The sequence below is a fragment of the Bombina bombina genome, chromosome 7 (assembly GCF_027579735.1).
Source record: "Bombina bombina isolate aBomBom1 chromosome 7, aBomBom1.pri, whole genome shotgun sequence".
Classification (NCBI taxonomy): Eukaryota; Metazoa; Chordata; class Amphibia; order Anura; family Bombinatoridae; genus Bombina; species Bombina bombina.
In genome coordinates this window covers 525913659-525935722 of record NC_069505.1, presented here as the reverse complement: position 1 = coordinate 525935722, position 22064 = coordinate 525913659, and the positions used below count along the sequence as shown (strand labels likewise).

Genomic DNA, 22064 nt, shown 5'->3' with positions numbered 1-22064 from the left:
GGACACGCTATATGGTAAGACCAATGACTACACATTCTACTCATTTGCACATAAATCCTATACAAAACTAGATTACATATATGTCAGCCAAACATTGATTCCAGACTTGGCCTTTTCCAAGATTCATGCCTGTGCCTGGTCGGACCATTCCATAGTCCAAATAGATATTAAGCAAACATTTCATACTAGTGCGACACGGTCTTGGAACTTTGATCCATTGTACTCCAAAACCCCAAGACATGCAAATTTATATCAAAGCTTTATCAGAATATTGGGGCATTAATGCAGGAACCACTTCCAACCCTATCACCATCTGGGCGGCACACAAACCTTATATCAGAGGGCTACTGATTAAAGAAAAAGCCGCTCTAACCAAAAAGTCTAGGCTCCAAACAGATACATTACAAAAACAAATAGACACCTTAACTAGAGTACACCAACAGAATTTATCACCTAAAGTATTTACACAATTACAGGCCAAAAGAGCTGAACTAGCAGCAATTATGAATAAGACTTCAGTGAGGGCAGCACACAGATTAAGAGCACAATACTTTTTGTACTCAAATAAACCGGATAGGTATTTGGCCCATAAACTTAAGGAGCGGACAAAATCTTTCGCTATACCTCACTTAGGCCTAGATTTAGAGTTCGGCGGTAGCCGTCAAAACCAGCGTTAGAGGCTCCTAACGCTGGTTTTGGCCGCCCGCTGGTATTTGGAGTCAGTGATTTAAAGGGTCTAACGCTCACTTTACAGCCGCGACTTTTCCATACCGCAGATCCCCCTACGCCATTTGCGTAGCCTATCTTTTCAATGGGATCTTTCTAACGCTGGTATTTAGAGTCGTTTCTGCAGTGAGCGTTAGAGCTCTAACGACAAGATTCCAGCCGCCTGAAAAAAGCAGGAGTTAAGAGCTTTCTGGCTAACGCCGGTTTATAAAGCTCTTAACTACTGTACCCTAAAGTACACTAACACCCATAAACTACCTATGTACCCCTAAACCGAGGTCCCCCCACATCGCCGCCCCTCGATTAAAATTTTTAACCCCTAATCTGCCGACCCGCCACCTACGTTATACTTATGTACCCCTAATCTGCTGCCCCTAACCCCGCCGACCCCTATATTATATTTATTAACCCCTAACTTGCCCCACACAACGTCGCCGCAAGCTACTTAAAATAATTAACCCCTAATCTTACGACCGCAAATCGCCGCCACCTACGTTATCCCTATGTACCCCTAATCTGCTACCCCTAACACCGCCGACCCCTATATTATATTTATTAACCCCTAACTTGCCCCACACCCACGTCGCCGCAAGCTACTTAAAATAATTAACCCCTAATCTTCCGACCGCACTCGCCGCCACCTACGTTATCCCTATGTACCCCTAATCTTCTGCCCCTAACATCGCCGACCCCTATGTTATATTTATTAACCCCTAATCTGCCCCCCACAACGTCGCCGACACCTACCTACACTTATTAACCCCTAATCTGCCGAGCGGACCTGAGCGCTACTATAATAAAGTTATTAACCCCTAATCCGCCTCACTAACCCTATCATAAATAGTATTAACCCCTAATCTGCCCTCCTCACATCGCCGACACCTACCTTCAATTATTAACCCCTAATCTGCCGACCGGAGCTCACCGCTATTCTAATAAATGTATTAACCCCTAAAGCTAAGTCTAACCCTAACACTAACACCCCCCCTAAGTTAAATATAATTTTTATCTAACGAAATAAATTAACTCTTATTAAATAAATGATTCCTATTTAAAGCTAAATACTTACCTGTAAAATAAATCCTAATATAGCTACAATATAAATTACATTTATATTATAGCTATTTTAGGATTAATATTTATTTTACAGGTAACTTTGTATTTATTTTAACCAGGTACAATAGCTATTAAATAGTTAAGAACTATTTAATAGTTACCTAGTTAAAATAATTACAAATTTACCTGTAAAATAAATCCTAACCTAAGATATAATTAAACCTAACACTACCCTATCAATAAAATAATTAAATAAACTACCTACAATTACCTACAATTAACCTAACACTACACTATCAATAAATTAATTAAACACAATTGCTACAAATAAATACAATTAAATAAACTATCTAAAGTACAAAAAATAAAAAAGAACTAAGTTACAGAAAATAAAAAAATATTTACAAACATAAGAAAAATATTACAACAATTTTAAACTAATTACACCTACTCTAAGCCCCCTAATAAAATAACAAAGACCCCCAAAATAAAAAATTCCCTACCCTATTCTAAATTTAAAAAGTTACAAGCTCTTTTACCTTACCAGCCCTGAACAGGGCCCTTTGCGGGGCATGCCCCAAGAAGTTCAGCTCTTTTGCCTGTAAAAGAAAACATACAATACCCCCCCCAACATTACAACCCACCACCCACATACCCCTAATCTAACCCAAACCCCCCTTAAATAAACCTAACACTAAGCCCCTGATGATCTTCCTACCTTGTCTTCACCATGCCAGGTTCACCGATCCGTCCTGGCTCCAAGATCTTCATCCAACCCAAGCGGGGGCCAGACATCCACTGAAGCAGTCCAGAAGAGGGTCCAAAGTCTTCCTCCTATCCGGCAAGAAGAGGACATCCGGACCGGCAAACATCTTCTCCAAGCGGCATCTTCTATGTTCTTCCATCCGATGACGACCGGCTCCATCTTGAAGACCTCCAGCGCGGATCCATCCTCTTCTTCCGACGACTAGACGACGAATGACGGTTCCTTTAAGGGACGTCATCCAAGATGGCGTCCCTCGAATTCCGATTGGCTGATAGGATTCTATCAGCCAATCGGAATTAAGGTAGGAATTTTCTGATTGGCTGATGGAATCAGCCAATCAGAATCAAGTTCAATCCGATTGGCTGATCCAATCAGCCAATCAGATTGAGCTCGCATTCTATTGGCTGTTCCGATCAGCCAATAGAATGCGAGCTCAATCTGATTGGCTGATTGGATCAGCCAATCGGATTGAACTTGATTCTGATTGGCTGATTCCATCAGCCAATCAGAAAATTCCTACCTTAATTCCGATTGGCTGATAGGATTCTATCAGCCAATCGGAATTCGAGGGACGCCATCTTGGATGACGTCCCTTAAAGGAACCGTCATTCGTCGTCTAGTCGTCGGAAGAAGAGGATGGATCCGCGCTGGAGGTCTTCAAGATGGAGCCGGTCGTCATCGGATGGAAGAACATAGAAGATGCCGCTTGGAGAAGATGTTTGCCGGTCCGGATGTCCTCTTCTTGCCGGATAGGAGGAAGACTTTGGACCCTCTTCTGGACTTCTTCAGTGGATGTCTAGCCCCCGCTTGGGTTGGATGAAGATCTTGGAGCCAGGACGGATCGGTGAACCTGGCATGGTGAAGACAAGGTAGGAAGATCATCAGGGGCTTAGTGTTAGGTTTATTTAAGGGGGGTTTGGGTTAGATTAGGGGTATGTGGGTGGTGGGTTGTAATGTTGGGGGGGGGTATTGTATGTTTTTTTTTACAGGCAAAAGAGCTGAAATTCTTGGGGCATGCCCCGCAAAGGGCCCTGTTCAGGGCTGGTAAGGTAAAAGAGCTTGTAATTTTAGTATTTTAGAATAGGGTAGGGAATTTTTTATTTTGGGGGTCTTTGTTATTTTATTAGGGGGCTTAGAGTAGGTGTAATTAGTTTAAAATTGTTGTAATATTTTTCTTATGTTTGTAAATATTTTTTTATTTTCTGTAACTTAGTTCTTTTTTATTTTTTGTACTTTAGATAGTTTATTTAATTGTATTTATTTGTAGCAATTGTGTTTAATTAATTTATTGATAGTGTAGTGTTAGGTTAATTGTAGGTAATTGTAGGTAGTTTATTTAATTATTTTATTGATAGGGTAGTGTTAGGTTTAATTATAACTTAGGTTAGGATTTATTTTACAGGTAAATTTGTAATTATTTTAACTAGGTAACTATTAAATAGTTCTTAACTATTTAATAGCTATTGTACCTGGTTAAAATAAATACAAAGTTACCTGTAAAATAAATATTAATCCTAAAATAGCTATAATATAAATGTAATTTATATTGTAGCTATATTAGGATTTATTTTACAGGTAAGTATTTAGCTTTAAATAGGAATCATTTATTTAATAAGAGTTAATTTATTTCGTTAGATAAAAATTATATTTAAGTTAGGGGGGTGTTAGTGTTAGGGTTAGACTTAGCTTTAGGGGTTAATACATTTATTAGAATAGCGGTGAGCTCCGGTCGGCAGATTAGGGGTTAATAATTGAAGGTAGGTGTCGGCGATGTTAGGGAGGGCAGATTAGGGGTTAATACTATTTATGATAGGGTTAGTGAGGCGGATTAGGGGTTAATAACTTTATTATAGTAGCGCTCAGGTCCGGTCGGCAGATTAGGGGTTAATAAGTGTAGGTAGGTGTCGGCGACGTTGTGGGGGGCAGATTAGGGGTTAATAAATATAACATAGGGGTCGGCGATGTTAGGGCAGCAGATTAGGGGTACATAGGGATAACGTAGGTGGCGGCGGTTTACGGAGCGGCAGATTAGGGGTTAAAAGTGTAATGCAGGGGTCAGCGATAGCGGGGGCGGCAGATTAGGGGTTAATAAGTGTAAGGCTAGGGGTGTTTAGACTCGGGGTACATGTTAGAGTGTTAGGTGCAGACGTAGGAAGTGTTTCCCCATAGGAAACAATGGGGCTGCGTTAGGAGCTGAACGCTGCTTTTTTGCAGGTGTTAGGTTTTTTTTCAGCTCAAACAGCCCCATTGTTTCCTATGGGAGAATCGTGCACGAGCACGTTTTTGAGGCCGGCCGCGTCCGTAAGCAACTCTGGTATCGAGAGTTGCATTTGCGGTAAAAATGCTCTACGCTCCTTTTTTGGAGCCTAACGCAGCATTTGTTTGAACTCTCGATACCAGAGTTAAATTTATGGTGCGGCCAGAAAAAAACCCGCGGAGCGTTAACAGCCCTTTTACCGCCAAACTCCAAATCTAGCCGTTACAGAAACCTGACGGCTCGTGCACCTCTAATCCACAAGAGATAGCGGACAGTTTTGCTCAATACTACGGTTGTCTCTATGATGGGAAAAAAGTAGTATATAACGACCAGATAACGCAGCGTAGGTCTAGGTTTCTAGATGACATTACACTTACACCGCTAGATAAAGAAGCTAGTGATGAATTAAATGCAGAAATAACGACTAGAGAAGTCCTTAACGCCATAAAAGAGCTTAAACCGGGAAAAGCAGCAGGCCCTGATGGGTTCCCAGGCGAATATTACCAACTTTATAAATCGGTTTTAACCCCACACGTGGTCTCTTTTTGTAATGATATTTTACAAGGTAATGAGATCCCCCATGAAATCATACAGGCCAAAATAGTAGTTATTCCTAAACCTGGCAGAAACCCAAAGTTATGTCAAAGCTACCGACCCATTTCCCTTATTAACCAGGACATCAAGATTTTCACCAAAATTCTAGCGAATAGGCTAAAATTGCATCTACCCACACTGATCCACCCAGACCAGGTGGGCTTTATTCAAGATAGAGAGGCCCCGGACAACACTAGGCGCGTGATCTCCTTGATAGAATACCTTAGCAAAACGAGAACGCCTTCTCTGGCCCTGTCACTGGACGCGGAGAAGGCGTTCGATAGAATAGACTGGGTCTTTATGCTGGAGGTTCTTACTAGGTTAGGTATCAATGGCCCATTTGTTCAAGCTATTAAAAGCATATACTCTCATCCCACAGCTAGTGTTAGGGCGGCAGGTTATCAATCAAAATTAATAGATATATTGAATGGCACACGCCAGGGTTGCCCGCTTTCGCCACTTTTATTTGCGATCTGCATAGAGCCACTAGCAGCGATGATTCGCCAGTCATCAGACATACATGGAGTTTTACTCAAAGGGCAGGAGTTTAAGATATCTTTGTTTGCTGATGATGTCCTTCTTACATTGACTAAACCACTCATCTCCCTCCCAAATTTATACAAGTATTGAAAGATTACTCAGATATATCAGGATACAAGGTCAACCTTGAAAAGTGTGAAGCCCTCCCCATAGCCCTTCCCAATCATACTAAAAAACTCATCGAAACTAACTTTGAATTTTTATGGACCACAGAATCGATCAAATACTTAGGGATTAAAATCTCGAATAATATGGCTGACTTATATAGATTAAATTATGTTCCTCTATATAGAATGATTAGAAAAGATATAAATATATGGAAAAAAGGCAGTTTCTCTTGGTACGGCCGATTAACGGCGATCAAAATGAATATTCTCCCGAGACTTTATACCTCTTCCGAGCCCTCCCAATTAAAATTCCACTCATTGACCTGAGTAAATTGCAATCAGACTTGGTGGGTTTTCTTAGAGGAAATAAAAAAGCTAGAATTCCATCCCATATTCTTCAACAGCATAGACAATTGGGAGGGGTGGGAGTACCAAATCTAATACATTATTATCAAGCGGCACGGTTGGCGCAGACCACCCTCTTTAGCAAGAAATCAGGGGACCAGGTGTGGGTGCGGGTAGAGACACTCATGACAGACTATAAAAATTCAGATGATATCTTATGGGACCACTCGAAACAACCTTTTAAGGGAATGTCAGCTTCTAAACTTACGACCGAGATGATGCAGCTCTGGACTTCGCTGTCCAGATCTTTAAATCTCATACCAACAGATTCAGTCATGAGACCGATAAAGACTCTTCTAAACCCAGACTTTCACACGCACATAGGGAAGTGGGAAAACAAAGGGCTGTACAGGGTAGCGGATTTCTTACATAAAAATAGAATAGCGACATATCAACAAATTCAGGATAAAGTGAATCCCGAGAAAATTCAATGGTTTCTATATTTGCAGGTATCCTCGGCTATTGCTAAATTTAGGACACACAGCTCAGTGAAGCAGTTAACAGCACTAGAACGTTTCTGCAATTCTACTAAAAGACACAAACAACTGATTTCAGCCATATATTTAGAGATTCAAAAAGCCAAAAACACCTCTAAAACTACACTGATGGAGAAATGGGAAAAAATTAAACATAATATACTCAAGGGAGGAATGGGAGTCAATACTATATACGTCTAGTAAGGGATTAATCAGCGCCGACTTCAGGGAAAACTGTATCAAAACATCTTTTAGATGGTACTTGACTCCCACAATCACCTCACACTACACTCAGAGGGGTAGTAAACTTTGCTATAGGGGATGTGCTGAAACAGGGACATATATTCATATGTGGTGGGATTGCCCACAGATTAAACAAATATGGTCCAGACTATCTGACTTACTTAGTGAAGTACTGTCTGAAACCATTTCCCTAACAGCACCACAAGCACTACTGAACGAACGCATTGAACCCTTTGGTGCTCCCATCAACACGTTTATACGTACACTTTGTACAGCCACCAGAATCTGCGTGGCGAGATATTGGAAGTCAGGAGCTCCTTCTTGGATGGAAGTGACAGATAAGATCCAAGCTACATATAAAATGTCTGAAACAGCAGCTCATATTAAAAATAACTTCAATCAATTCTCTAAAATTTGGTACTATTGGCTTCTGGCAGGATACTAGGGAGACTTGTGAAGGGAAGATGCTCATTCTGGCTAAGGGAGAGGAGGACTGTTATCAGGGGGTAGTGGGAGACTTAACTTAGAAATCAGACGGTAAGGCCAGGTACACTACTAAGACTGAATTCAAAGATTGGTGGGGGCCCCTTCCCAGGATCCGCTGCAAAAGAAATGAAGCGACAGGCAAGTTGAATGTAGTTTAATTTTATGTTGGTTTATTTTTTTTATTGAGTTGATTGGGGGGAGGGGTGGAAGAATGGGAGGGGAAAATTTGTACTGAGTAAACATGACAAATAGGGAGAAAGAAACAACGATGAATAGTTTGATATGTTACCATTTGCCAATCCTTTTCCCACTCTTCCATGATTTTGAAATTCTAATTTACTATGCTACAATGCAGGTCGGATGGACAATACCATAGATGATCTTTAAGTTCATTTTTTCTATGCAAGGTAAAGATCTCTCAAGGTACCAAACAATTAAAGTAAGGTTAAATACTGGACATTAGCTTTGGTCAAGAGGTCAATGGATCTGTTATGGAATGTATTGGATGAACATTATGTTTTGTACCTGTTGTTTATGATGTAATAATAACAATAAAAAGTATTTCAACTAAATTGCTGGCCATCACTGGGTTAAAGAATCAGTCCTGTGCAGGAGCAAAGTGACTTAATCACAGCGACATGTCTAATCAGTTAAAGAGTCAATTATACATACTAGCAAAGTGACATGTTTATTGGAGTCATGGGTCAACCCTGTGTAGGAACACTGACATAATGGGACCCTCACCTGGTCGGAATCCTTGCGATAACTATTGAATCCGTCAGGTACTGCCAGCTGTGGGTACAAGCCATGGCACACGATAAGCTTGAGCAAGGACACCTGCTGGCTGGAGAGCTCCTGGCCCATGCTCGAGGATTCCCGAAGTTCATCCACGTTATGCCTCAGCTTAAACTTCACATCCTATGAAGATGACGATAAGGTACGACTCAAATAATGACTTAAAGAAAATCAAGCCACGATAATTGAGAGATTTTCATCCCATCCCAGTGCTCAAACCTGAATGTCCACGTTATCTCTGGTGTGGTCTCGGTTAGTCGTTTCTTCGCCATCACTAGAGGAACCCTCGCCCCCTTCCTCTAGTTTCAACACTTTGCGCTTGCGTTTTTCTGTTCGTTCATGTTCTCGCTTAAGATGGTGCAGCTCTTTGCGTTCTCTGTGCATTCTCTGGCGGCTGTTACGGTCTCTATGTTGAAGCTGGATATCTTCTAACATTCCATGGTCTTTAAGCAGCTCCTGCAATGTTTAATCAAGAATAAGTAGCTACTCACAGAATACAAAACTTGTTCGATTTAAGTCTTATACTAATTTATGGGAAATTAGAGCGCGATTTATTAAGCCTTCTCCTGCTCTTTGACTGCAGGTTCTCACAAGAGAACCGGCAGTCCGTATTTATGAAGCAGTGGTCATCAGACCGCTGCTTCCCTAACCTCTTCTCTACCTTTTAGGTGGAGAATTTCAATCTCCCCGGTCTCGTCCAACTGGGGAGATTGACAGCTTCTGCCTGTGTGCGGGCGGCGTTGCACAACAGTGCAAAATACTGCTCTTGTGCAATGCTGAATTCTGCCAACGGAAATCTGTCCGCCAGAGGTGAGCTGCGACAGACAGGGGCGAGCATATGTACGCCCCTGTCTGCCGTAGCTTGATAAATCGAGCCCTTAAAGTAATGGCAAATTCTCAGCTTGCTGGATCAGTCCATTTTGGGGCCATATCAGTATTTCTTCCAAAAGCTGACATACATCTTATAGGCTAGAGTGGACAAACACATCCATTACAAAATTTTGCGTGATAATGATGATCCAAGGGTCAAGCGACACGTTAATCCAAGAGTCCACTCATAATTTAAATCCTAGGGCAATACTGACAAAACCCATCTCATCTTCCTGTACACAAAGCCATGGCCAAGCCAGGGGTGACACGTCCCTTCCTTGCTCTTAAGAAGGGACCTGTCATCACTGGCTTGACCATAGATTGTATGCAGGCTGTACAACACAACTCATACAATAAAGTGACTCCATAGTTCGAGAAGGGGCCTACACTCCCAACACAAGAGGGCTCACAAATACATACCAGTGTTCTCCACAGAAAATGTTATTTAATTATGAAGTAGCCAGGTAAGGACAATGTAACACTAACATATTCTGCTATCCAAGGCACAAATTATTTGCAATGTTTAATACAAATGTAATTAATGATAATATGGGCAATAAGCATTGAAAAATATTGTCTTAAATTTTAGCCGGGTGGTGCACCCAATAAAAAAGGTCCTAGGAAGAACACTGCATACTGTCTAAAATAGATAATACAATAATAAACTAATGTTTAATCCAATAATAATCAAAAAATAATAATAATCAATCACCCCCGACTATAGTTGTTCATACAGCCATTCACACTCTCCTAAAACAATATAATACTTCCAATTGATGTAAATGAAAAAAGTGGATGCAAATAAAAAATATCACAATGCTGGAAAATATCACTTCACACAAATGACATGAAGTGTTAACACACTTCTAATTACCAGATACACAACAATGGCTTACATTAAAATATCCCCTTTTCAGAAGTGGTAAACTTCTAATTTAAATGTCTGTTTCTTTAAAAGTCTAAATGTTGGGTATATAACTGACCCGCTACAGCAGGGTTAAATGCAGAGTGAATAGTCTCTTCCAAAGGAATGATCCCAGATGCAAATAGCTAACAGCCGTCGGTATTTATCACCGGCGCTGTGTGAGATTCCCCGTGAGTGTTTATACACAAAGCGGTTTTAACTTGCCTCTCTGAGTAGTTCCGTTATTTATCTATGACACTAGGGCTATTTCGCCTTCTTACCGTGTCTCTGTTCTGTATTTCAGCCGCTCTGCTCGAACAAACAGCTGACCGCGGCTAACGGTCTCCAAGGTTTCTGTGTCACCTGGTTTCCGGAACCTCCAGGTTATTCTGACTTGCGCAAGCCTATTGACAGGTTAGAAAGCCTCCAAATCCTTCACCGCTCTTAAGTACTTACACAGTACGCGATATGGAGTTCTCCTTTGGTCCCAATCCGTAGGGGGACTTAGTAGCAGAAAAACAGTTTGTTTGTATATCCCAGTAGCAGGGTGAATTCTCTACGCGTTTCAACCCGTATGGGTCTTTGTCAAGATACTTCTCCCTGCACCTGTGCATTTTTAAATACCCCGCTGTAGCTCCTGATTTGCTGATTCTCCATTTCCTTCCAGCATATGTTAAATGAGGGAGAATGTAAAGGCACATGCTTATTGCGTTTTCCCTGTTCAATCTTAGAATTATTCCTCAAACATTCTTATATTCAGTGTTGATATACATGCCAAAAATTGTATATAAATATATTTTTCATCTTAAATAGTGAATAATTTCATAGTGATACATCATAACTCAAATAAATATTAAGTATAAAAAGTCCTTATAAAATATATATGAATATCCTAAAATAACCATATAAAATTCATTTTTAAAACCATCAATTCTAAAACATACATTCATCTAATAAACACAGCCTATAAAATCAAGTTTATTTATTTAAGGTATTTAATTCAGATAATGGGAATTAGTTTAAAAATTAGATATATAAATTAAAATAAAATACATTATAAAATATATATAAAAAAATATATATATTATATTAAATTCCCTCATAAAATAAATAAAGGGAATAAAAGGAATAATACTATGGGGATAGTGTACAGAAAAACCAAAAATTTTAAATCACTACTGCCCCCTAGTGAATTCAAAAAGGAAGAAAGGAAGATCTATCAAAGATAAAGACCTAAGAGGGGAGGAAATAAGAGGCTTCTTCCCATGTGCAACTTGCAAAGCCTGCAGAAATGGGATTAAAAAGAAAAATATAATGATCCCCGGTATGGACAAAGAGTATATGATTAAGGATACAATTAGGTGCAATAGTAAGGGTGTAGTGTATATGTTACAATGTTCCTGTCAATACTTTTAAATAGGGGAAACCACTAGGATGTTAAGGGACAGGGTGAGGGAACATTTATGGAATATAGAAAAGGGGAAGTTGGATACACATCTATACCAACATTTTAGAGATGTTCATAAGAACAATATTAAGGATCTTAAATTTTGGGGATTGTGTTTGGTATGCAAAGATTGGAGGGGGGGGTAATTTTGAAAATAAACTTTTAAAAAGGGAAGCAGAGTTAATTTATAATTTTAATACCCTTTACCCCAATGGTCTTAATTCTGAATTAGAACTGGCCCCTTTTTTAATGTAAATCCCAAATTTATCTATCCCCCATAGTATTAATCCTCTTATTCCCTTAATTTATCATAATTCTGAATTAGAACTGGCCCCCTTTTTAATGTAAATCCCAAATATTCTATCCCCCATAGTATTATTCATTTTATTCCCTTTATTTATTTTATGAGGGAATTTAATATAATATATATATTTTTTTATATATATTTTATAATGTATTTTATTTTAATTTATATATCTAATTTTTAAACTAATTCCCATTATCTGAATTAAATACCTTAAATAAATAAACTTGATTTTATAGGCTGTGTTTATTAGATGAATGTATGTTTTAGAATTGATGGTTTTAAAAATGAATTTTATATGGTTATTTTAGGATATTCATATATATTTTATAAGGACTTTTTATACTTAACATTTATTCGAGTTATGATGTATCACTATGAAATTATTCACTATTTAAGATGAAAAATATATTTATATACAATTTTTGGCATGTATATCAACACTGAATATAAGAATGTTTGAGGAATAATTCTAAGATTGTGCCTTTACATTCTCCCTCATTTAACATATGCTGGAAGGAAATGGAGAATCAGCAAATCAGGAGCTACAGCGGGGTATTTAAAAATGCACAGGTGCAGGGAGAAGTATCTTGACAAAGACCCATACGGGTTGAAACGCGTAGAGGATTCACCCTGCTACTGGGATATACAAACAAACTGTTTTTCTGCTACTAAGTCCCCCTACGGATTGGGACCAAAGGAGAACTCCATACCGCGTACTGTGTAAGTACTTAAGAGCGGTGAAGGATTTGGAGGCTTTCTAACCTGTCAATAGGCTTGCGCAAGTCAGAATAACCTGGAGGTTCCGGAAACCAGGTGACACAGAAACCTTGGAGACCGTTAGCCACGGTCAGCTGTTTGTTCGAGCAGAGCAGCTGAAATACAGAACAGAGACACGGTAAGAAGGCGAAATAGCCCTAGTGTCATAGATAAATAACGGAACTACTCAGAGAAGCAAGTTAAAACCGCTTTGTGTATAAACACTCTCGGTGAATCTCACACAGCGCCGGTGATAAATACCGACAGCTGTTAGCTATTTGCATCTGGGATCATTCCTTTGGAAGAGACTATTCACTCTGCATTTAACCCTGCTGTAGCGGGTCAGTTATATACCCAACATTTAGACTTTTAAAGAAACAGACATTTAAATTAGAAGTTTCCCACTTCTGAAAAGGGGATATTTTAATATAAGCCATTGTTGTGTATCTGGTAATTAGAAGTGTGTTAACACTTCATGTCATTTGTGTGAAGTGATATTTTCCAGCATTGTGATATTTTTTATTTGCATCCACTTTTTCATTTACATCAATTGGAAGTATTATATTGTTTTAGGAGAGTGTTAATGGCTGTATGAACAACTATTGATTAGTGATTGATTATTATTATTTTTTGATTATTATTGGATTAAACATTAGTTTATTATTGTATTAGCTAAAGTATTTTAATAAATATCTTTTTGAAAATACATTTACGGTACATTTGAAGTTATTCTTAAATCCCCTAATAAGGTCATTTATTACTTGGACCCTAATTATGCATTAATAAGATAGAAAACTATAGGAGATCTGAATAGACATAGCTACTTAACCTCCCGCTTTATGCGCCCATTGTCTCTTATTTGATTGATTTTGAATCTTATACTATCTAGGAAGGGGATAGTGTTTTTCAGTGAGGCTGTGGAGGTTAGATTCAGCGCTTCACCCAATCTATTGGTTCTAAAATAGATAATGACAGCACACCGGGAAATTTCCAATTCTTCAAATGTATTCAAAAATTATCCAATAGACAGAAAAACAACGACGTTTTGGGCGTCAGCCCTTAATCATGCATGCAACATGATTAAGGGCCGACGCCGAAACGTCGCTATTTTTTGTCTATTGGAGATGTTTTAAGAAACATTTGAAGAATTGGAAACTTCCTGGTGTGCTGCCATTATTTATTTTGTTACTGTAGTTTTTGAGGGCCCTAAGTGTGAGGCCCTAATGGAGTTTTTGCACCCTTCATGTTCTCACAAGTGCTGGAAAATAGCATTTGAATATAAGAATCACTTCATACTATCCGGCGAATAGATAACACCTCAAAAGAAAATAAAAACATTGATCAACTGTGGTCCAGTAACATAAAAACTGACTCTTAACTTAACCTTATCAAGCAACGAGAAGCTTCTTTGCATGCAAAATATTCGCGCCATCCACCAACAAGACCTAGCTATACAAAATGAAAAAATATTTCTCTGAACATCTGGTCAAATAACAACCTTGAATTGACCGGCGAAGGTTTGTCATCTCATTAACCTCTGCTCATCCAGTCCCCGTCTTCGGCACCACTTTCTGGAGTTGCTGCTCCTGTTTGATTTGATCTGTTTATTGTAAAAATAAACCGGTTTTGAATGATACACTTAAGACCAGTATACTAATGGAACTTTCTGCTATTATTATACCCACACTGGAACCCACTCATTGAAGACATTAAGCAGAGTAAAGGGGTCTCCATGTTCACTTTCAAGTGGTTTCCTAGCTTGTGGCGCACTCTGGGTTATTAGTGGCACTTCGGAGAAAGGGAGATTGCACGCTAAGTGCGGAAGCGATGGTCAAGACTGGCTCCACCAAACTGAATAGAGAGCCCAATATTAGCATCTTCCCTGTAAAACAGACAAAAATGGGTTTGTTAATTGAGATTATAACCAACATCTTAAATGACATATGTAAAGCAGGGCTTGACAAATTTAGCTGCCAGGCAGAAAACAAAAGGAACAAGTTAATTTTTAGTTAGCCCGGCAACTTGTTTGTGTTTCCACAAAGGCTGGAAACAAGCTACTATATGTTAAAAGATAGAAAAGAAAAAGCCAAATAAATTAAAGCGACACTGAACCCCAAAACAATTATTTCCTGATTCAGATAGAGCATGCAATTTTAAGCAACTTTCTAATTTACTCCTATTATCAAATTTTTCTTCATTCTCTTTTTTTTTTTTTTTTTAATTTTATCTTTTTTATTAAAATTTTTCAAGAAAAAGTAGACAAGTTACAGCAATTAGTACATCCAAAACGTACAGTTCAATTACATATTATACATAAAGGATTAATTAAAGAGGCACAATCTATGCGTTAAATAATCATAGTCACAATTAAATGGCATGGAAACAAAAAAAACAAAAAATGAAAAGTTTCTGTATCCACTCAACAGGCCCATTCTTGGACCCTTCTAAGCATAGACAATATTGATACTAAAATATAGGGTGTTCCAACTATAGAGGAGGCAGGCTTTTCACAACATAAAGATTCTTTACCTCAGAGATATTCAACAAATTAATATTCTTAGATATAGTTCGATACATCAATCTCATTAGTTATATGAAGAAAAGAAAAAAAAGAAAACACTAATAGGCAGAACAGGATTGGCTTTACATTGTGCTAGTTCGGAGTTTACCTAGAATTACTTACCAAGAATTTTCTGTATCAATAGTATTTGAGCGAATTTAATTGTCGACTAGTGTCCTTCTAGTCATGTTCAAAGCAATTTTTCTTCATTCTCTTATCTTTATTTGAAAAGCAAGAAATGTAAGTTTAGAAGCCGGCCCATTTTTGGTTCACAACCTGGGTTGTCATTGCTGATTGGACAGCCCCAATAAACAAGTGCTTGTCCATGGTACTGAACCAAAATTGGCAGGCTCCTTAGCTTAGATGCCCTTCTTTTTCAAATATAAAGATAGAAAGAGAATGAAGAAAAAATTATAATAGGAGTAAATTAGAAAGTTTCTTGAAATTGCATGGTCTATCTAAATCATGAAAGAAAAAAAATTGGGTTAAGTGTCCCTTTAAAACCCAAAAGTTTTCTCTCATGATTCAGATAGAGAATACAATTTTAAACAAACATTCCAATTTACTTCTATTATCTAATTTGCTTAATTCTTTAGGTATCTTTTGTTGAAGAAATAGTTGCACATGGGCGACCAAATCACACAAGCCATCTATGTGCAACCACACAATCTGCAGCTACTGGCCTATCTAGATGTGCCTTTTCAGGCAAAGGATAATCAAGAGAATGAAGCACATTAGATAATTTTAAGTAAATTAGACAGCAGTTTAAAAATTGTATGGTTCTTTCTAAATCATGAAAGAAAAAATCAATGGGTTTCATGTCCCTTTAACTCATCCACTATTTTTTACTTGTATGGCATCTGCCATGGCGCAGTATAAAATAAAAATAATTAATAGATACACACCTCTCTGGACTTAAACAAAAAAACCTTTATTTAAAATGTAACATAAAATATTAGTGATTTTTATTGAGCCAACGTGCTATGGATGTGGAGAGATAGATAGGCTGGATAGATAATAGACAAATAGATGATGGATGGATGGATAGATGGAGAGATAGTATATAGATATTAGATAGACAGCTGGATATATATAGATAGGACAGATGGATAGATAGGTATTAAAATCACGGGAGTCAAATGGGATAGATAATAGACAGATAATTAATAGACAGATAGAAAAAATTAATAGATGGATAATAGTATGGATAGATAGATGGACTGACAGACAGATAATAGATAGCTAGATAGATAGATAGATATTAAATCAAGGAGTCAGGGAGATACAGCTCCAAGAATTTTACCCTTAACTTTTAGGAGGTCAAGGAAATAAATTCGAGGAGCTTGTACATCTCCAACTTCAAGGATTTTTCAAGCCCTAATCTAGACACTGAGAGCCAAAAAAGTGACTGACTTATTGAAGTATAAAATGCTCCGAAGCTTACCATAACTACATCTTACTGGCAACTTGGCCAGCAAATTTCCAATCGGTGTGAGCTCCTCCAATGGACCCAAATGCGCCCTGATCTCGAAGGTACAAAATGGCCGTTTCTAAGCTGGACATGGGGGGCTGCTCAATGAAAGGAAAGCATCTGGGAATCCCCCAAACCCATACTTTTCATCTGATTAAATCAATAAAAAATAGTATTATAGTATGGTGGGTTTTTAATACAGAAATTGGCTTTTTAGTCTCTCAAATAAATGTTATAACAATAAAACAAATGATGGATGACAACATAAGTTGATAACAAATAAACTGATCTCTAGACTTAAACTAACAGTCTAAAAACCCAATACTTATTATTTATTACTTGTTACATACCAGATAAGCATCTTGCAACGGGTTACACATAAGCTTGTAAGAACTACATGAAAATTTTAAATAATCATTGTTTGTTAAGCAGCTGAAAATGTCCGCCAAGCCCCCGCCACAGCTTTCTTCTTTTATGACAGTTTAGCAGTGCACGTTTAATATTTTTCCAGTTAGCTATTTCAAATTGTACATGCACAAATCAGCGTGAGCGAGTAGGAAAACTTATTTAAGAATCGATCATGATTGGAGAAATCTAACATCTAAAAAGATACATGCAATAGGTAGGTGGAGATTGGCGGCCATTTTCCGCTTCTAATAAATGATTAATATTTAAAAGTTTCATGTACTTGTAACAAGATTATAGATGTGGGACCAGTTGCAGAATTCTTCTCCGGTATGTAACAGTAAGTAATCAAAATTATGTATTGAGTCTAGACTGTCCCTTTAAAATGGGGAATAATTTGTATGAAAAATGTATGAATAAAAGAAACCCAATTGTTTTTCCTTCTGTTTGACACACATTAAAAGAACCAAGAGATGATAAAGTAATTTTTTCTTTGTTGCGCTTATGAGAGCATTATAAAATATACTACAGATATAAAAGGATCTTCCTGTACTTAGTATTTAGATTTGTGGGGTGCGGTCGTTGATGGCCAGAGTTCTTTTATCCCACAGCTCATTAATACTTAGATATGCACTTTCTGTTAAAGGGACACTACCGTTAAAATGTAAAAAATTTCAGGATTCAAATAGAACAATTTAAAAAAAAAATATCTTTAATAATTTTCTTACTACACTAAGTATGTGCAAGAAATAATAAATATATACAGTGAGTATTTATAGGAGTCTGTGATTGGCTAATGGCTGTCACATGATACAAGGGGCAGGGAAATAGAAGGAAATTTTGAAAATTTGTCACAAATAAAAAATCTACTGCTTATTTGAAATTCAGGGGAAGTGTTTTTGTAATGTATTTTATTGTGCATAATACAAAAAGTGCATAAGACGAAGACAATGCAATAGCACTTACTAGACGCCTTGCTTAATTTCTGTCACCTGTGTATGTAAATAAAGGCACCCCACGCATTGATACGCTAGTTTGACCTTTTGTGCTGGTGGAGGAGTTACCTGGGGACCGGTGCCGGTGATATAGTTTAAATCTAAATATTGCGGACAAGAAAGCGCACCGAGGAATGGTCAGACTCTCCTGGTTAAACAGTAAAATCGTACCTTGTTTGGTGGCAAAGCAGAAGAAACAGCATATAGGCGAGTTATATACCTTTCATTTTACATACACACACACATACGTACATATATATATATATATATATATATATATATATATATATATATATATATATATATATATAACACACACATACACACACACACACATACATACATATATATATATATATATACACATACATACACATACATACACACACGTACATATACACACTGAATTTTTAATAAGCAGTAGATAATTTTTAATTCAAATTTACTTCAATTTTCCAGCCCCCATATCATGTGACATATACAATGAACAGAGGTGTATTAATATAACCATGTTGGTTTTGCAAAACTGGGGAATGGGTAATAAAAGGAGATTATCTATCTTTTTAAGCAATACAAATGGAGTAAAACTGTCCCTTTAAAGTCTATCAGTTTGATTTACCTGTATGGTGCTTTGATCTTTTTACCTACTGTTAATATGACTTTATAAAACCAAAAGGCCAAATGTTAGAGGAGTGTAGAGAACTTTGAGGTTTAGAAAGTTCTCCAAAAAAAAGTAACTGCAATGCAATGGGCACCTGCAGAACGAGAGCATCCAAGGCGACTCTCTGAATTTCCGGGATTGGATATGCAGCAAACGCATCATAATCAGACTCCGCAAAAAGACGATAACACACTCCTGGCCCTGTTCTTCCAGCACGGCCTTTTCTTTGCTCAGCGCTCGCCCGGCTGATCCAGAACTCCTGCAAACGTTGCATTTTGGCCTTAGGGTCAAAACTCATCTCTTTCACCTTCCCTGAAAATGGAAACAAAACTTCAGAAGTGTAAAAAACAAACGAAAACAAAACAAAACATTGGATCCTTGAAAAGTAGCAGTAATCCAACAATATGAAATAGATCACAATCCATGAAACAGGATGTAGCTTAAAGGGGCAGTGTACACTAACATTTTCTCCCCTTTACTGTATTCCCAATGATCCATTTTACCAACTTGAGAGCATTAAATTGTTTTTTTCTTTATTTTCTAATTTTGCCTATTGTATCCCACCTATACTGAACATTTATGAACTTAATTTAAAGGGACACTAAACCCATTTTTTTTCTTTAATGATTCAGATAGAGCATGCAATTTTAGCCTTCCTTTCTAATTTACTTCTATTATCAATTTTTCCTTGTTCTCTTGGTATCTTTATTTGAAAAAGCAGGAATGTAAGTTTAGGAGCTGGCCCATTTTCAGTTCAGAACCCTGGGTAGCAATTGCTGATTGGTGGCTACATTTAACTACCAAACAGCAAGCACAACCCAGGTGCTGAACCAAAAATGGTCCGTCTCCTAAGCTCAACATTACTGCTTTTAAAATAAAGATAACAAGAGAACGGAAGAAACATTCACAATAGGAGTAAATTAGAAAGTTGCTTTAAATTGCTGCTATATTTGTATCATGAAAGATAGCTTCATTACTTTTTATGGAAGACATCTCTCTGGGACTTACAGTTTCCGCACTTATTCTTATAAAATTCAGTAAGTTCAGCCCCTATGGAGTCTGCAATATAATTTCTCTCCAAACTAGAGAATCGTTTGCTTATAGAGTCCATACAAAATAATGAAGCTCTCTGGGAAACTGAAGCTGTCAGTTTTCAGTTTTATTTTAAAAGAAGAAATACAGAAGTGCAATGCAATTTGTAAAAGATACACATTATACAAGGTATGATCCTAATTTGTTAAAGTTACACAAAACTGCAAAAGCATAATCAGAATTTGGAAAATCACAATCCTAAATACACTGATGTATACAAAATAAAATAGAAAAAGCAACGTTTAAATGTAATAAAACTTAATCTGAAGTGTTAAGTGATATAAAATACAAAGCACAAAGTGTAAATGCAGCAGAACTATCATGTCATTCAGTGCTATATTGCACTGGGCTCGTCTCTCCTTCACATACAGAAAAAACAGGGAACATCCCCTTGGAGAAGTAAAGCAAAATCTGCCTTTTAAGAATATCACTAGAGATCTCGCAGTACTGGAGGATCAGTTTAGATCATCTCACCTGAGCAGAGAGCTTTTGATTATCAGGCCCTGAGTATTGGATTTGGCCTTTGAGTAAACAGTAATAAAGAAGATAAGGAAGATTGATGGACGAGGGGACATAAGTGCCAGCACAGTAGTGTTTGGCAGTGTCAGTACTAGATGAAGAGATCCACTACTGGTAGTGTAGTGATTGGTTTCAGTCTCTCTGTTACACAAGGAATTGTATAGAAAACAATTTGCATTGCACAATGTAGGGGATTCTTACCGGAATCAAGTACAAATCTAACGCCATCTATGGTGACAGACGTTTCAGCAATGTTGGTAGAGATAATGCACTTTCTGACACCTGGAGGAGCCAAATCAAAAACCTGGAAAAGAACATAAATATACAATAAAGCAATTGAGTCAAAACTCTAGAGCAGGGGTTAGCAACCTTGGAACCCCAGATGTTTTGGAACTAACATTTCCCATGATGCTCAGGCACTCTTTAGGTCGAGTATTATGGGAAATGTAGTTCCAAAACATATGTGATGCCAAGGTTGCTGACCCCTGGCATGGAGGCAGGTGCCACCAGTGTGTCCTACCTTATCCTGATCCGCTATGGACAATGTGCTGTGGAGGGGGAGTACAATCCAGCGCTGTGTGTGGGTGGCGTACACTTGTATGGCTTCCTGTACGCTGCTGATCTCAGATACACCGCTCAAGAAGATAAGAAGGTCTCCCCGTTCCTCAGCAGGATACTTGTTATCAATGGCTTGCAAAACACGGAGGTAAGGACGTGGATCAAGCTTTTCTGTTTTGGATGCAGACTCCTCCTGAGGGATCGGCTGGTAAATGACCTGAGAAACCCAAATACAGTTATAGAAACACTGTGGCCAAAATTTATCAAGGTAAAGTTCACACACCTCGTACCTTTTCTGCCCTTAAAGACAGCACAAATTAGATCTCCTATTTATGAAAAGGAATTTACTTACAGAGCCTCACATTTAGTTTGTACATTGTATGGAAATGTCTAATGCCTCCTTGACTTCAACAGAAATCGTGACTAGAACTTTGCCCCCTGGAAATATTTACTATAAGCTGTTCAGAAAACTGTAACTTTATATTTTTCGCCTCTGGTTGGATGATTTAAAGGGATAGTTGAATCAAAATTAAACTTTCATGATTCAAATAGAGCAGCAATTAATAGTGAAGGTAAACTTTGGTGAATGAAAGCCCGTTTTTTAAAATTAATATAAAAACAGGGACACTTTCATTCATCAAAGTTTACAAAGCAGCCGTTTTGCTAAAAAAAAAAATTACCTTTTTTTTTCCACAGCTGGAGCAGCTTCCCCCGCCTGGAGATAATCTCTTCACACGTCAGCAATGACTAATCCTGCTTCCTCCAATCACAGCATGGCCTCAGGCAATGACTACCCTGGGGGGAAAGCTGTGATTGGAGGGAAGCCGGATTAGTCATTGCTGACGTGTGAATATAGGATCTCTAGGTGGGGGAAGCTGCTCTGGCTGTGGAAAGAAAAAAAAAGGTAATTTTTTTTAACAAAACGGCCTGCTTTGTAAACTTTGATGAATGAAAGTGCCCCTGTTTTTAATAGTATTTTTAAATAAACGGGCTTTCATTCACCAAAGTTTACCTTTCTAATTGGCTCATATTATCAATTTCTCTTTGTTCTCTTGGAATCTTTATTTG

The 22064-nt window shown here is 37.8% G+C and overlaps 1 protein-coding gene across 1 annotated transcript in view; it reads right to left on the bottom strand.

Moving 5' to 3' along the window:
• Positions 1-22064, bottom strand: part of DHX34 (DExH-box helicase 34) — an 81332-nt gene that overhangs the window by 45338 nt on the left and 13930 nt on the right. Inside the window, 11 exon segments of the mRNA XM_053689501.1 lie at positions 8401-8574; positions 8671-8907; positions 14234-14335; positions 14423-14494; positions 14496-14617; positions 16740-16809; positions 16811-16891; positions 16893-16916; positions 18922-19139; positions 20640-20742; positions 20959-21213. Of these exon segments, the coding sequence (XP_053545476.1) occupies positions 8401-8574; positions 8671-8907; positions 14234-14335; positions 14423-14494; positions 14496-14617; positions 16740-16809; positions 16811-16891; positions 16893-16916; positions 18922-19139; positions 20640-20742; positions 20959-21213 (1458 nt within the window).